General features: G+C 38.5%; 1 protein-coding gene and 1 pseudogene across 2 annotated transcripts in view; one reads left to right on the top strand and one right to left on the bottom strand.

Annotated features, from left to right (window-relative positions):
* The window catches only part of IL6ST (interleukin 6 signal transducer), a 70,935-nt gene extending 60,023 nt beyond the window's left edge, over window positions 1-10,912 (top strand). For both annotated transcript variants that reach the window (XM_037799072.1, XM_037799073.1), the window contains 2 exons: window positions 5,198-5,279; window positions 5,758-10,912. In XM_037799072.1, coding sequence (XP_037655000.1) covers window positions 5,198-5,279; window positions 5,758-6,495 — 820 coding nt within the window. In that variant the 3' untranslated portion in view covers window positions 6,496-10,912. The remainder of the gene's footprint in view (window positions 1-5,197; window positions 5,280-5,757) is intronic.
* Window positions 10,913-11,573: 661 nt separating this feature from the next.
* LOC119506065 lies at window positions 11,574-14,896 on the bottom strand (annotated as a pseudogene).
* Between the last annotated feature and the right edge of the window lie 1,305 nt (window positions 14,897-16,201).

Here is a 16,201-nt window from a genome sequence, read left to right as displayed (position 1 = left end):
TTTTTCCCTTTCGAATTGTTAATGTGTTGTAATACATTGATTGATTTTCTTATGTTGAACCATCCTTGCATGCCTGGAATGAACCCCACTTGGTCATGGTGTATGATTTTTTTTTAATGTGTCTTTGGATTCGATTTGCAAGTATTTTGTTGAGGATTTTTGCATCTATATTCATTAGGGACATTGGCCGGTAGTTTTCCTTTTTTGTAGCATCTTTGCCTGGTTTTGGTATTAGATTGATGTTAGCTTCATAAAATGAGTTAGGTAGTGTTCCATTTTCTTCAGTGTTTTGAAAGAGTTGGAGTAAGATTGGTGTCAGTTCTTTCTGGAAAGTTTGGTAGAATTCCCCTGTGAAGCCATCTGGCCCTGGGCATTTATTTGTGGGAAGATTTTTGATGACTGATTGGATCTCTTTGCTTGTGATGGGTTGGTTGAGGTCTTCTATTTCTTCTCTGGTCAGTCTAGGTTGTTCATATGTTTCCAGGAAATTGTCCATTTCCTCTACATTATCCAGTTTGTTGCCATACAGTTGTTCATAGTATCCTCTTATAATTTTTTTAATTTCTTCAGGATCTGCAGTTATGTCACCTTTTTCATTCATTATTTTGTTTATATGGGTCTTCTCTCTTTTTGATTTTGTCAGTCTAACTAGGGGCTTGTCAATCTTGTTAATCTTCTCAAAGAACCAACTTTTGGTGATATTTATCCTCTCTATTGTTTTTTTGTTCTCTATATCATTTATTTCTGCTTTAATCCTTGTTATTTCTTTTCTTCTACTTGGTTTAGGATTGGTTTGCTGTTCATTTTCTAGCTTCTTCAGTTGATCCATTAGTTCTTTGATTTTGGCTCTTTCTTCCTTTTTAATGTATGCATTTAGTGCTATAAATTTCCCCCTTGGCACTGCTTTTGCTGCATCCCATACGTTTTGGTCTGTTGTGTTCTCATTTTCATTCGTCTCTATATATTTAGCAATTTCTCTTGCTATTTCTTCTTTAACCTACTGATTGTTTAGGAGTGTGTTGCTTAACCTCCAGGTATATGTGAATTTTCTAAGTCTCTGATGGTTATTGACTTCTAATTGTATTCCATTGTGGTCAGAGAATGTGCTTTGAATAATTTCAATGTTTTTAAATTTATTGAGGCTTGTTTTATGTCCCAGCATATGATCTATTCTGGAGAAAGTTCCGTGAGCACTAGAGAAGTATGTGTATCCTGGTGATTTGGGATGTAATGTCCTGTATATGTCTGTTAAATCTAATTCATTTATCAGATTGTTTAGGTTTTCAGTTTCCTTATTGGTCTTCTGTCTGGTTGATCTGTCTATAGGAGAGAGTGATGTGTTGAAGTCTCCCACAATTATTGTGGAAACATCAATTGCTTCCTTTAGTTTTCCCAGTGTTTCTCTCATGTATTTTGTGGCACCTTGATTGGGTGCATAGACACTTATAATTGCTATTTCTTCTTGTTGAATTGCCCCTTTTATTAGTATGTAGTGGCCTTCTTTGTCTCTCAAAACATCCCTGCATTTGAAGTCTATTTTATCTGAGATTAATATTGCTACACCTGCTTTCTTTTGGCTGTAGCTTGCATGAAATATTTTTTTCCATCCTTTCACTTTCAGTTTCTTTGTGTCCCTGTGTCTAAGATGAGTCTCTTGTATGCAACATATTGATGGTTCATTTTTTTTGATCCATTCTGCGAATCTATATCTTTTAATTGGGGAGTTTAATCCATTTACATTCAACGTTATAACCGTGAAGGCATTTCTTGAATCAGCCATCTTATCCTTTGGTTTATGTTTGTCATATTTTTCCCCTCTCTCTACTAGTATCTTTTATTGTACCCATACCGAATCTCTTTAGTACTGAACCTTTCTCCAAGTGTCTCTGTCCTTTCTTTGTTTCTCTGTCTGTAGGGCTCCCTTTAGTATCTCCAGTAGGGCAGGTCTCTTGTTAGCAAATTCTCTCAGCATTTGTTTGTCTGTGAAAAATTTAAGCTCTCCCTCAAATTTGAAGGAGAGCTTTGCTGGATAAAGTATTCTTGGCTGGAAATTTTTCTCACTCAGAATTTTAAATATATCATGCCACTGCCTTTTCGCCTCCATGGTGGCTGCTGAGTAGTCACTACTTAGTCTTATGCTGTTTCCTTTGTATGTGGTGAATTGCTTTTCTCTTGCTGCTTTCAGAACTTGCTCCTTCTCTTCCGTGTTTGACAGTGTGATCAGAATATGTCTCAGAGTGGGTTTATTTGGATTTATTCTATTTGGAGTTCGCTGAGCATTTATGGTTTGTGTATTTATGTTGTTTAGAAGATTTGGGAAGTTTTCCCCAACAATTTCTTTGAATACTCTTCCTAGACCTTTACCCTTTTCTTCCCCTTCTGGAACACCAAAGAGTCTTATATTTGGACGTTTTATAGTATCTATCATATCCCTGAGGTCCGTTTCGATTTTTTCAGTTTTTTTCCCCATTCTTTCTTTTATGCTTTCATTTTCCATTCTGTCATCTTCGAGGTCACTGATTCGTTGTTCAACTTCCTCTAGTCTTGTACTATGAGTGTCCAGAATCTTTTTAATTTGGTCAACAGTTTCTTTAATTTCCATAAGATCATCTATTTTTTTATTTACTCTTGCAATGTCTTCTTTATGCTCTTCTAGGGTCTTCTTGATATCCTTTGTATCCCGTACTATGGTCTCATTGTTCATCTTTAGTTCTTTGAGTAGCTGCTCTAGGTGCTGTGTCTCTTCTGGTCTTTTGATTTGGGTGCTTGGGCTTGGGTTATCCATATCATCTGTTTTTTTCATATGCTTTATAATTTTCTGTTGTTTTTGGCCTCTTGGCATTTACTGAACTTGATAGGGTTCTTTTAGGATTTGTAGACCAATTGAAGTCCTTATCTCTAATTTATCAGATCTATAGCTTCGTGGACTACACTTTCTCTAACTACCCAGCAGGTGGCGTCCACGAGCCACCTGTTCTCCACAAGCCAGTTCTCCCCTGCTTAGCCTTTGTGGTGAGTGGGGGAGTGAGTCTTGTGGGGTCCAATTGGTGTACCAAGCTTGCATGTGTAGTTGGTGTTGCCCGCCCTGTATATGGGGCGTGTTTCTGGGCAGTCAGGGAGTGGGGGTGGCTCTGACAATCAAATCTCCCTGGTGATCCTAGAGTTTTAAAGCTGCTGCAATAGTCTAATCCTTCAGTTCAGTCCTGCCACAGTTTGTCTCTGCCACTGACCCACAAGTCCTTGGTATTGGCGTATGGCTCCTGAGACTTGCAAGTGGGCCCCTCTTCCAGGCTGTGCACCCCCGGTCCTCTGTTGAGGGATGACTGTGCTATGTCACAGTTGAGTGCTGTCCCCCCAGGGCAGTTCTGGGCTGCTGGGCTGTGTAGGGAGGCTCCCAGTCTGCTGAAATGATGGCTGAATGGGGCTTTGTTAATTCACACTGCTCCACCTTCCCAACTCTGGGACAATCAGCTGAGGTTGCAGGGAAGGTTAATGTCCACACCCAGTTTTGTGGTGTGTGCCTGTTATTTGAAGCACTTCCGTCACACTGGGTTGTCTGGAGCAGCTCTGGGCTATGGGGCTGGCAATGGGCAGGAGTGTTTCCTGTCCACCAGGATGATGGCTGTGAGTGGACACCCCCCTTTTCTTGGGAAGTTATGGTGTTTAGTGAATTTTCTCAGCCACTGGATTATTGCCTTTTGTCTCAGAGCTCTCTTAGTTGTGCTCTTGGCTTGACCTGCCCAAATTGCAAGTCTTTGAAGCTTTCTGTATTGGGCTTCTTAGAGTACTTGTTTTAGAAAAAGAAAAAAGGATTAAAAAAAAAAAAAAAAAAAAGGGCCCTCCTCAGAGATCTAATGGGTTATTGAAATGCTAAGAGACAAAGCAATTAGGGCCATTAAGGAAAGGTCCACAGGGCAGAGAGATCAGCTTTTCTTCGGGATTTGCATATGAGCCTGAGGGCCTGAGCTCTGCCCTTCCCCTTTCTATGTTCACCAGAACTCCAAAAATCCTCCGCTTTTATTTTGGAGTTTTTCGTGTTGTTTTTTTCTGTGCCTGTCTCCTCTCTGCTGGGCTGGCTGCTCTCAGATTCTCTGGTGTCTGGTCTCAGTCTATCTATGGTTGGAGTTTGGATCAGTAGAATGAGTTTCTGATAAGGGCTGCCACTGCAGTTCTCCCTTTTCCTTCCCGGAGCTGACAGCCCCTCCTCCCACGGGACTGAGCCTGGCAGGGAGGGGTGCGGGTCCCCTGGCCACAAAAACTTACAGATTTCGCTGATCTCAGCAGTTCCACGTTTTCATGAGTGTTGTATGAAGTATGCCCAAAGTCAGATTGCTCTGTGGTGTCCAGTCCACGCAGTTCCTGGCTTTCTACCTACTTTCCTGGAGGAGTAACTAAAACATACAGCTCACCAGTCCGCCATCTTGCCCCGCCTCCTATCAATTTCTTTTTAGACATAGGTCTATCGGCATTTTCATTTTCTTCTGCAGTCTGTTTTGTTAATTTGTATCTTTCAAAGAATTTGCCCGTTTCATCTAGGGTGTCAGCTCTATTGCTCCTTGTATTATGTCCAGATTTTGTTGTTTTCTGCAAGAGTGTCAGCCTGGTGGATTTTATTCTGTACCTAGAGCACAAGTTTTCATTACTGATTTTTATTATTTTTATTTCATTTGGACTTATTCTCAAGATGACTCACTGTATACCTCAGAACTTTTAACTTTGGGCTAGGAACTATATTAAGGTAAACATAAGTGAATAGGTTTTTGTTGGTATGGATAGCCAGAATGAACTTGGTATGTTTAATATTGTTAGCCTTTCTTCTTTGTAAAAATTCAAATTTATCATATTTTATTTAGTATCAATGTGAAAATGTATTTAATTTGATATCTGGGTTCTTTTCATTGGAAATTGTACATTTTTTATTTCTGTTGAAAGGAGGTGTGTACCCCAACATTTTGTGGCTTGACTAAAGCATTTGTATTACCGGATTTGATTTCAATAATGATTGAAATTTTTGTTTATGAATGAATTAAGATCTTTATGCAATTTCAACTTTCTGTTTAACTTTGGGGTAGAGTAGCTCTTTTGTTGTTGACTTGGTTCTTAAGATTCTTAGATGAACAAGTTTAGAAATAGGGACTGTCTTATTCATTGTTTATTACATGTGGTTCTACATATGCCATTTTTCTTTTATCTCTAGGATTAAAAAACATATCTGGCCTAATGTTCCAGATCCTTCAAAGAGTCATATTGCCCAGTGGTCACCTCACACACCTCCAAGGGTAAGAGAAAATGCTTCTGAGTTATTTATAATATAATGCATTTCTAGAGATCATTCATCATTGAATTGCATTAACAGATTAAAATAGTTTATTTTCATATTCTGTGAAACCCCAGTCACTCAAGTTTGATTTTTCTTAACATATTTCTTAGTTTTTCTATTCAGTTAATCATGGGCAGCCTAGTTCATTTTCTATTCATGAAATACTGTCTGTAGAGCATTAGCTTATCAGAATGTGGTACCAACAGTACTGATTTATAATTTCTGAGGGAATATAGCCTGATGGTACTTCTTAGACTGACTTCACAGCCTCTACAATTAAGGTAGATGACAGTGATTTAGTGACATAATGTAGGTTAGTTCTGCACCTTTGAAAATTACTGAGATGTTTCAGACATGCATTAGCTCTAAGGCTCTAACTAATATTTGCCATATATATCCCTGAGAGTTTCTAATAATCCATTTTCATTTTTTCTTAGCACAATTTTAATTCAAAAGAGCAAATGTATTCAGATGGCAATTTCACCGATGTAAGTGTTGTGGAAATAGAAGCAAACAACAAAAAGCCTTTGCCAGAAGATCTGAAATCATTGGACCTATTTAAGAAGGAAAAAATTAGCACCGAAGGACACAGCAGTGGTATTGGAGGGTCTTCGTGCATGTCGTCATCTAGGCCAAGCATTTCTAGCAGCGAGGAAAATGAATCTGCACAAAACACATCAAGCACTGTCCAGTATTCAACTGTGGTACACAGTGGCTACAGACACCAGGTTCCATCTGTCCAAGTCTTCTCAAGATCTGAGTCCACCCAGCCCTTGTTAGATTCAGAGGAGCGACCAGAAGACCTACAATTAGTAGATAATGTAGATGGTGGTGAAGGCATATTGCCCAGACAACAGTATTTCAAACAGAACTGCAGTCAACATGAAGTTGGTCCTGATATTTCACATTTTGAAAGGTCAAAACAAGTAGTGTCAGTCAATGGGGAAGATTTTGTTAGGCTTAAACAACAGATTTCAGATCATAATTCACAATCCTGTGGATCTGGGCAAATGAAAACATTTCAGGAAGTTTGTACAGCAGATGCTTTTAGTCCAGGTACTGAGGGACAAATAGAGAGATTTGAAACAGTTGGGATAGAGGCTGCAGTTGATGAAGGAATGCCTAAAAGTTACTTACCTCAGACTGTAAGACAAGGTGGCTATATGCCTCAGTGAAAGACTAGTTCCTGCTACAACTTCAGCAGTTACCTGTAAAGTAAAGCTAAAAATACTTCATCTGTGATTTCAGATAAAAATAATCTTCACTCACAGAAGATAATAATTTGCCCTTCAGGACAAAACTGTACTGTATCTCACCTGGGCTATTTCCATTCCAGAATTTCTGGGATCCTCCTTTGAGCACTACATAAACTGACTTCATCCTTTGAATAGCTGAATGACTTTGTGCTGTTTCAGGATGTTTGCACTGAAGAAAACAGAAAGCTTGTCTGAAATGTATAAAGTAAAACTTTTCATTTTTGTTTTGCTACACAGAAAAATATTAAAAATAAGCAGCGATATACTTTAGCACAGCTATACTGATTTTGATGAGAATAATCAAATGAAGTGACTTAGGGAAAGTTAATATAAAAAATTAGAGGAGCAAAGGTCTAGACCCTATGCTTCAGTCAACACCATAAAATTAAAAAGTGGTGCATATGACACAACTGTGAGCCCAGCTTTTATAGTTTGACAGGGAAAAAAGGGCTTATTAAAATCATACCAACATACAAAATAATAGTTGCTTCCTTTCCATTGGTAATGATGCTATCAGTTATTAATGGAGAAACAGAATTCCAAAGTTTTAACTTGGCAGATTGAAAATATTAATTTTTTGAATATTATATAATCAGTCTCTAAATTTTCAAAAATTTACTTTTTGTTATTATTGACAACCTCTTGAGGATCCATTTCCACAAATTCAAAGTGCCCATATAAGAACTAAGAATACATGCCACAATGTCTTAAGCATTTTAAAATTCATTTGACACTATAAGGCTTAAATTTTAACATTTTTCATTACATGTATATAAACATTATTGACTCTTCCTGTTAAGACTTCAGAGAATTTGATTGTCAAAGAACTTTATACAGTATGTCTTCAGCTGCAAATGTGTTTCAACGTACTTTGTTTTTATTTTTGATTAAGCTAAGGTTGAAAAATTCCTTCTTTTCTCTGGTAGCTGTTTGAAACAAACTTAAGTTAGAGGTGTTGGTCAGTATTCATCAGAACCAACAAACAAACCACAATCCAACAAATGCACATACTGATCTTAGTAAATATCAGTTACCAAATATCTTTATTGTAGAGGCATTGAATGAATAGATAATATGTTATTATCTCCCAGTTCTTAGGTAGGGTAGAAGTTAATTTTACATTGTAATTTAGAAATATTTTAAACCTCTTTCTGCCAGTTTTATTTTTCAGGGGAGAAGTGAGCCAGGCTTCCAGAGTTTAGCACTGAACCTGCTTACGCATTCATGCCATCCCCTTCCCAGCACATTTGACATGGAGGCAGAGGTTAAAAATGGGGGTTAATATTTACAGAAGAAATTGTCATTAATCAGTAGTTTAATTCTAGACTGCTGCCATCAGATGAGCTCAGAGGAAATAGTTTTGTTTAATTTACAGAAACCAGGCAGACTATTTTATGGAGGTTATTGAAGAATAAAAGGCTAAGAAAAATTGGTTACATTTACAATTGAAATATAATTCTACTTTTTACTCTCAGTATTGTTCACATTAGACTTTCTGCTCTATTTTACCCTTTCTATTCTTGCATTTATTTAATGCCTAATGATTTTCAGAGTTCTTTCTTACATACGATCTCCTTTGAGACAGAGCATATGCTTTATTCCAATATATGCGGTTTCTTACTTTAGACAAAGCCGATAGGAGATTGGTAGAATGACAGAGTTAGGAGTAAAGGAGGAAAATGAGTTACAAAGAGACCCAAATCCACACTACAATATAACAGCTCCCCCACCATTCAGGTGGTCATCAGAGGCTGGGCCAGGTCAGCACTATCTTGTCTGTCAGGAAATTTTTATCAAATTTTTTGTTTCCCTAAGTCACCGTATTGTAATCAGATTCTTAGCTATAACTTTGCTCATAACAAGCAATGGTGTTGTGAAGAATGTTGTACAGTGAAGTTTGTACATTTTGGGAGCAGATATAAAATGTGAACTCATGACTTAAGGGAATAAGAATGAAGGGCCCTGAAAGAGTATCTTGTAAATGGATCTGTGTGTTGAAACCTGTGTAGAACCTGGTACAGTGGGTGACCATTCCCCCGGCCACAGAGCACTTTAGACATGTGGATATATGGTTACTGTGCAAAAAGTCATTGAGGAAGTGAATATGTATTTGAGCACTGATATGTATTATACATCTTTGCCCTATAGAGAAAGGCAATCATGAAACTTGTTTTAAAATTACTTTTCTAGAGCATGTCTTAGAATAATCAGTGTTTTGATGCATATAAATTGTATTTTAGGTAGGCAGAGGAAGAAATCTTTCTGTGAAAACTAATCTATGTATGTTAGTGGATTTATTACCCTTTAAATCTTTAGTATCCAAAAACTTTATCTTTGTTTAAAATAATGCTAACAAAGCAGAAAACAGCATTTTCATGGACAAAATGAACTCACTGCTTCTGATGCAGTTGTCCCATTGTAGGATTTGGAGAAAATTGATACAGTAGTTTTATATGTATCTGTAAAATACATGTTAAAAAAGTCCAAATACCTCCTTGCTGTATGTAGTAATGTGACTGACTTAGTTACTAGTTAGAGGTGTCTTTGGTATCCTACCCTTATCCTTCATAAAGGCATATTTCTGAATAACTACTGGGAAACTGTGAAACTTTCTATCCATTAAAATCTAAAATTTTAATCTTTTTTACATGACTCAGTCATCATTCAGGAACATACCTAATATTTGAGTAGAAGCTGGGGGTGGGGAGCAAAGTTACATTCATATGTTCTGTGTTCACATTTGTTCTTTGCCTAATTTTTTCTTTAATTTCTGCCTGGTTTCCAGATAAGAGATTTTACAATGCAAAGTTATCCAGTAACTTTAGCTCTTATTATGAAGTTAAAGTTAATAAAGTTGAAGCATACTTATAAACCATTTATTTATTAAAGCTCGTATTTATAAAATAGATCATCTAAAAATAGCTTTAGAAATAGAAATGAGACCAATATAATTTTAAAAGATGTCTTTTTTTTCCTACCTGCACAGTTAACAAGATTGTGACATAGATATAGAAGTAGAATAGTTATATAGTAGAATTCCCTAAAATGTATTTGTATACTGGCATATATTGACTAAGTAAATCCAGCGGGAAAGCTCTTCCACCATCCTACTATATTCCATGTCTCTTCTGTTTGACTTGCTCAGTTGGTTTTAATGGCAAATGTCTAAGTCATACATAGTTCAAACTGCAGTATTTTAAATCTAAAAAATTATTGCTATTTGAGAACACTTCTATTTCAATAAAGTTTTGTTGAGATGAGTAAAATGGCAAATAAGCTACATAGAACTTCAAGTGAGTTCAAAAAATGTATTGGGATATCTTTTTATTGTAGGTGGTATTAGATTATAATATGCCCAGGTAAGGTTACTAAAAAAAAGTACTAAAAAAAATTGAACTATGGAGCCAGCCTAAAATTGGCATTGTCATAGATTTCAAAGGAGTAACCTAGCTGACAGCCTAATTCTTCTTTGGACTGGTCCTTTACAATAGTACCTTTCAGTAACTTCCTTTATAAACAGGAACATGGCCCAGGATTGCCCATCAGGGTTTCCTTGGAAATATTTTTAATTCTTATACTTCTATTGAAGTGTAAGTAAAAAAAATTTCCAAAGCCAAATGTAATATCTTTTCTAGTATGTGCATTAGCATGATATTCTAGTATACAGTGCATTAAAAATTTTTAAAGCCCAGGGCGAACTCTTGTTATTCATTTTTTCTTGAATTTTTAAGGGACTTTTGTAGTCAATAGTTACCTCAGACTGGTTAATTTAACTTCATTACCCAATTGTTCATTAAAGTTGGTAGATCATGGTGAAAATTCATTTAAGGCTGATGGTGATAGATGTTCCAGACCTTTTATCCCTTGAACACATAGTTTTAATTAAATGAATTTTATCTAAATGTTTCAAATGCTGTTACATGAGTCCCAAAATGAGATGTGCCAGAAACAAACGGGTATTTTAAAAGTGGGTATTTAAAAATTATTTAGTTTTAATGTGTATTGAATGATACACTCTAAAAATAAATGTGCAATTAACTAATACTGCAATGCAGTGATTAGCATTAGGTATGTCTCCCATTTATATCTTTGCTGTGTCCCATTTACTCAGAAATATATTTTCAAGTTCACTTGCTGTTTTACCTCCACACCTAACGTAACTTCATATAGAAAGGCTTGTGTAGAGTATTTTGCGTATTTTTACCTTGTTGCAGTGAATTGCATGTACTAATTATAACCACAGCTGTCATTTTTATTTTAACTAAATGTTCTTGTAGAAGTTCTGTCATGTATCAGCTCTAATTAAGTAAATTTAAGAAATAAATTCTTGTTCACATTTCTGTGTGATCACTGCCATTTTACTGTTATTACATGTGATGTTTGAAGTAACTATCATTTATCATGATAAGAGTTTTAGTGTAAACTAGATGCTTTATGAGGGTTCCTAAAGCATCAACCATAAAAGTCACAATGAGTTTGCTTTGATTGTTTTATGTCCATCAGGTCTTAAAGGAAACTGCCACTGAGCCTGGCACAGAGTTGGTCCTCAAAATGTGGAATGAATTAGTTTGAATGAGATGAATAAAAGATTAATGAGTAGTGGTTAAAGGAAACAAAGACTTTTGTGAATGGGGCAGTATTGTTGCATTTCTGACAGAAGCACAGCTCTTGAAAAACTTTCTGCAACTAATTTATTTAGATACATTTTAAAGTTAAAAGAAATTTTAAAATTTTGAACAGTTAATACAAGAAAATGTGAAGTGAACTACTTACAGCACTAAACCCACATGCTTATGACAGGTATTTAAAAAGGCAAATCAGGAATTTAATTCCCTGATTTGGCTCCAACGTTCTAGTTGAAGTATCTTTTTTTTAAATTTGGTGTTATTTCCATTTTATTCTAGTTATAGACTCTCCTGTGTGCCCAGAAAAATGACTTTAGCAATTCCATGAAAACCAGCAATTTCTTGAGTTTGTTAATAGACATGTCTGAGAAATCAAGGGAGTTTTTCACAGAACTGGCTTTCAAGAAACTGGCTTCTGCTCAGTTTCCCTCTCTCCCTGAGGTAAGCAAACAGGTGCTTCTGTCTCTTCCAGGTGACCTTTGTGCCGTACTTCAGGAGTGTCTTTAACCAGCACTGGCCTAGGCCCTGCACTCTTGGGAGAACTTGTGTGAAGGGAACAGCTTGGAAGGCTATTTTTTCTCTGATCTGGGTGAGCGGGTTCTTGCACAGAAGATGACTCGGGGGTCTGTAAATGAGGTGGAATGAACACATAGCTGGGCTTTAAAGTGCATGCATTGACAGTTCCCCCCTGCTTTGGGGACTAAGCATGGCAACTAGGGGACTTCCAGAAATGTCCTTTTACAGTTGGGGCACTCCTTGATTAAGGGGATCACCAGGGTCACTGAACTGAAAGACGACTCAAAGGTTAGATGTGGAAATTTGGATGTGGCAGTTTTTTGACTTGGAATATCTTGCCTGGTCTTGGTGATGACGTTTCTGGTTGACTGGGCTCCAGTTTCCTGGTATTATGTCGAACTGAGGCGATACCCAGGAAACGATGGCTCCCTGGGCACCTGTCTAGGTGATGGGAAGCCGTGGAGATCAAAGAGTGGTGTTTGGGGCCCTCTAGTGGTTATTGCTGGGATAGCAGCAGGACCTTCTGGGATCTGTGGTGGCCTTCTTTTCTGGGCAGCATCAATAGGTGACTGAAGAGCAGTTAGCAACCACAAGATGCTGCCTGCAATCAGGTGGGGTGGGGGGATAGGCTCCAATTCCAAGCCAGGCCCGCCTGGCTGCTCTGCCGACACATTAGAGCTGGCTCTGTGGTCTTTTAAATGCTCCTTTGGCCTAATGGAATAAGATTTAGAAGAAAATCTTGGTCTTCATAACCTAGAATAGACTCTGAAATGTCAGATTCTTTTAACATTTTCTAAGTTTACTGTGTGAGTTCTGGAACCCCAGGCACCCTAAGTCCCCAATGGATTTTTTTTCCTACTGGGTTGCCAAGGGGGCAAGTACAGACATGCTGTGTCATTTTGCGGCCTGTCGATGACTGTCTTTTTCTGGTGTCTCACTCCTTGTGATGCCCCCCAACGTTACTGAGTAGTAATGTATGAAACTATCTTAATCAACAATTCCACCTAGAAAGGAAAAATCTGAGCTATTAAGCTTGCAGGACTTCACATTGTGATTTTATCAAAAATATGCAAAAAGTAAAAAAAAAAGTCCACAAACCAGCCAGCAAGTAAACTTCATTCCTTCACATATATACTAGAGGTTGTAGAAATTACATCTTGGCCTTTGGGCTGTGTATTTCTTTGTTAAAAATCTTACATTTGGCTACAGTTCTTTTAGTCTCAGTCTGGCTTCATTAAGGCATGGTCCCTCTGGGCTTACCCTAATTCATATGATGCATCCAGTCCGTCCTGCATCCAAAAAGATTTCCTAAGTCCCTTAGAGAATTCTATTTCCACAGTGCAGAGACAAAAAAAAATTCTCTGTTCAGGATTGCTTAAATTTTAGCCTAAGCCTTTTTCTTTGGAAGGGAGGAAAATGGGGAGGGAGGGCAGGAGGGAGTTTATCCCCCCAGAGCACTTGCTCAAACACTGAATTAAATCCACCTGTTGACTAGAACTCTCATTCCTCTGTCCAGGTGCTCTTTGCTAGAATGTTCTTCTCTAACAGGGTCCAGGATATAACTAGTATGAGCATATCTGGGTCCTGTTCTCTGTAGGAAATTGTTTTCCAAACAATTTTGGCAATAGCCAGAAGTAACCTGTTGAATAGTGATTGCTTTTAAATGAATTAATATACATTTCTGTTCTCTAGAATTGATTCTATAAGCTTCCATGAGGGGGAGCTCTTGCTTTTTAAAAAAATGAATGGTCTGAGAATAAATTAATAGATACTCAAAGGCACAGAAATTCTGACAATAGAAAACATAATTCTGAACGAGCATTCAGAGAATAAAAAGGCAGCCCACTCTTCCTATAGGCTGAAGGTGGCATTGATTTTGCCTGCTGTTCAGTCTAGTCTTAAAAACACCACGGCTATGGTAGCCAGAATCAGAGCCTGGGAGAAAATCCAGCCACATGAGAAAATCTAAGTCTATGTTTAGAGTCAGGGCTGGGAATCACCACCCAAAGGAAAACAAGACCAAACAGGGATGCTCAACGAAAGACAGCGTTCCCTGGACTGCCTGTGTTCTGGTGCGGAGGGCTGTTCCGTCCAGGCCCAAGGCTGGTTCTCCTCAAGGCGAATCAGCAACCATTTCTGATCATCTACCGGGGGCTGTGTGCTGATGACCAAATGTATGCCATTTATGGAGTGTTTACTTGGGGTCATTAAATCCTTGGAAACTCTTATGAGCTACAGGCTCACAGGCTCAGAGAGGTTGAATAACTTGCCCAGGTTCATATAACTGAGAAATAGCAGAACTGGGTTCCAACCCTAACCTGCCTCCAAAGCCCATGCTTTAACTACTGTACCAAACAGCTTTCAACAAAACCTGGTACTTGGCAGGCCCAGGGCAAGCTTATGGAGTAATGCACTTGAGTTTCCCAGGCCTTTCTACCTCTTCTTTCTGAGTCTCTCTCTTCTAGTCGCTACCTCCTCACCAGCATTACGAATAGGGCACCTGGTGCCCTCAAGCTGCCTCCCCCCAGCTGCCAGCACCCCCATTGCAAGGCACCCCAACAGAGCCTTGAGCCCAGAACAGTGTCTCTTGATCGGGATCTCTCCTCTCATTAGAGTTAGATCTGAGGCCTGCTCTTCACTAGCACATGCATTTGCTCTAACACTACAGAAATGCCAAGGCTTCAAAAGGGAGGTAAATGTGCCCCTCTTTCCTGAGGACAATGCATTTTAACACGACTCTTACCGTCTCTATTTTAGACAAAGAAAACATCCTCTAGTGGTGGAATCTTGCCCACAGCAGTCAGTGGCCAAAGGATACAGGGGCAGGGGACCTTTCCCAAGTGCTCGGATCACATTTCTGCTGTCCCAGGTCACTTCTGCCCACTGACTTTCCCGGCACACTGCAGGAAGGCCAGTGGCGTCTGGAAAACCTCTGTTAGCTGGGAAGGCGTATTCTGGCATCTGCCGATCCCACCACGTTGTGTTCCAGCTCCTTTCTCAGCTTCTGTGTGTTCTTTAAAATGTTGCTCCACCACGTGCACATACCTATCCCAGCCCTCAGGTTCTGGGCCTTCACCTCCCACGTGGCCTCCAGCTCCCGTCCATCTCCTCGCATGTCCAGTGGGTGGCAGCATTGGCCGCAGCGAAGGGCCAGCTGCGATCCAGCCTCTCGAGTACATTCCCCACGTTTGCTTTCAGCGCCTTTCCCCTCCCTCCCTGCCTTGCCTCTTCCCAGCCTCCTGTAGCCCCGTCTCCAGCTACATACTCCATACAGCTCCCGGAATATACTGTGTTCCTTCTCACGTCCCAGCCTTTGCACATGATTTCCTCTCCTAAATTGTTCTGTCAGCCCCAAACCCTTGTTTAGCTAGAAAATTCTTACCTGTTCACCAAGAATCAACTCAAAACAGTTTCTCCGTGGTGGAACCCAAATATAAAGTCATGTCCCAATTTCTCAATGAGAAGATCCCAAAGAAAGGTTTTTGGATAAGTTGAATGTTGATTAAATAGTTAGATGTCTAATCGAGATGCATATTTTAAGTCAGATGTTATAGAGTAATACAGAAATAGAGGATTATTGTGTGTTTTTGTTTTTTGTTTTCTGTCACTCATACCTTATGAAATGATTCTATTCAAATCTTCACATGCACAAGGCATCAGGGGCTTTCATTGCTATCACCATGTCACCAGCACAGTTTTCCAGGGCTCTGTCATGTCCATCTAGTTGTTTGAGACACAGCATGGCTTGAGAGTACTTGTGTGAAGGGAACAGATTGGAAGGCTTTTTTTCCTCTGATCTGAGTGAGTGGGTTCTTGAAAACAATTCTCCAAGTCCTAAGGACCCACCTGTATAATATTAACATAGTTTCCCCCAATTACCTTATAAATCATATGTATTGTCTCTATAATGTAACTCCTTAATGTTTTGTTTTTTAAAGTGATCTTTTTTACTTTTTAATGCAATTTTGAGACATAGTCACACACCATACAATCCATCTGAAGTATACAATCAATGGCTCATTGTATCATCACATAGTTATGCGTTCATCACCACAATCAATTTTTGAATATTTTCGTTACTCTAAGAAGCAAAAAAAAAAAAGGGAAAGGAAAAAAAGAGAAAACTTAAAACATTCTTTACCCTTTATCCCCCGCATCACTGATCCCTAACATGGGTGCAGTACATTTTTTACTGATGACAAAAGAATAGTAAGATATTACTGTTAACTATATAGTCCATAGTTTGGCGTAGGTGTGTGTGTGTGTTTTTTCCCATATACCACTCTATTACCAACTCCTTGTAATAGTTTCATACCTTTGTTCTAGTTCATGGAGGAAATTTTTTGTATTTGTATTGTTAATCACAGTGATCATCCACCACAAGATTTACTGAGTTAAACATTGCTGTGTTTTAACCTTGGCTTTCCTTTTGTGGGCATATATGACTCTAAACTTCCCCATTCAACCACACTCACACACACTTC

This window comes from Choloepus didactylus, chromosome 11 (assembly GCF_015220235.1).
Source record: "Choloepus didactylus isolate mChoDid1 chromosome 11, mChoDid1.pri, whole genome shotgun sequence".
Taxonomy (NCBI): domain Eukaryota; kingdom Metazoa; phylum Chordata; class Mammalia; order Pilosa; family Megalonychidae; genus Choloepus; species Choloepus didactylus.
The sequence above is the reverse complement of the archived record's forward strand: the minus strand, read 5'-3'. Positions and strand labels throughout refer to the sequence as shown.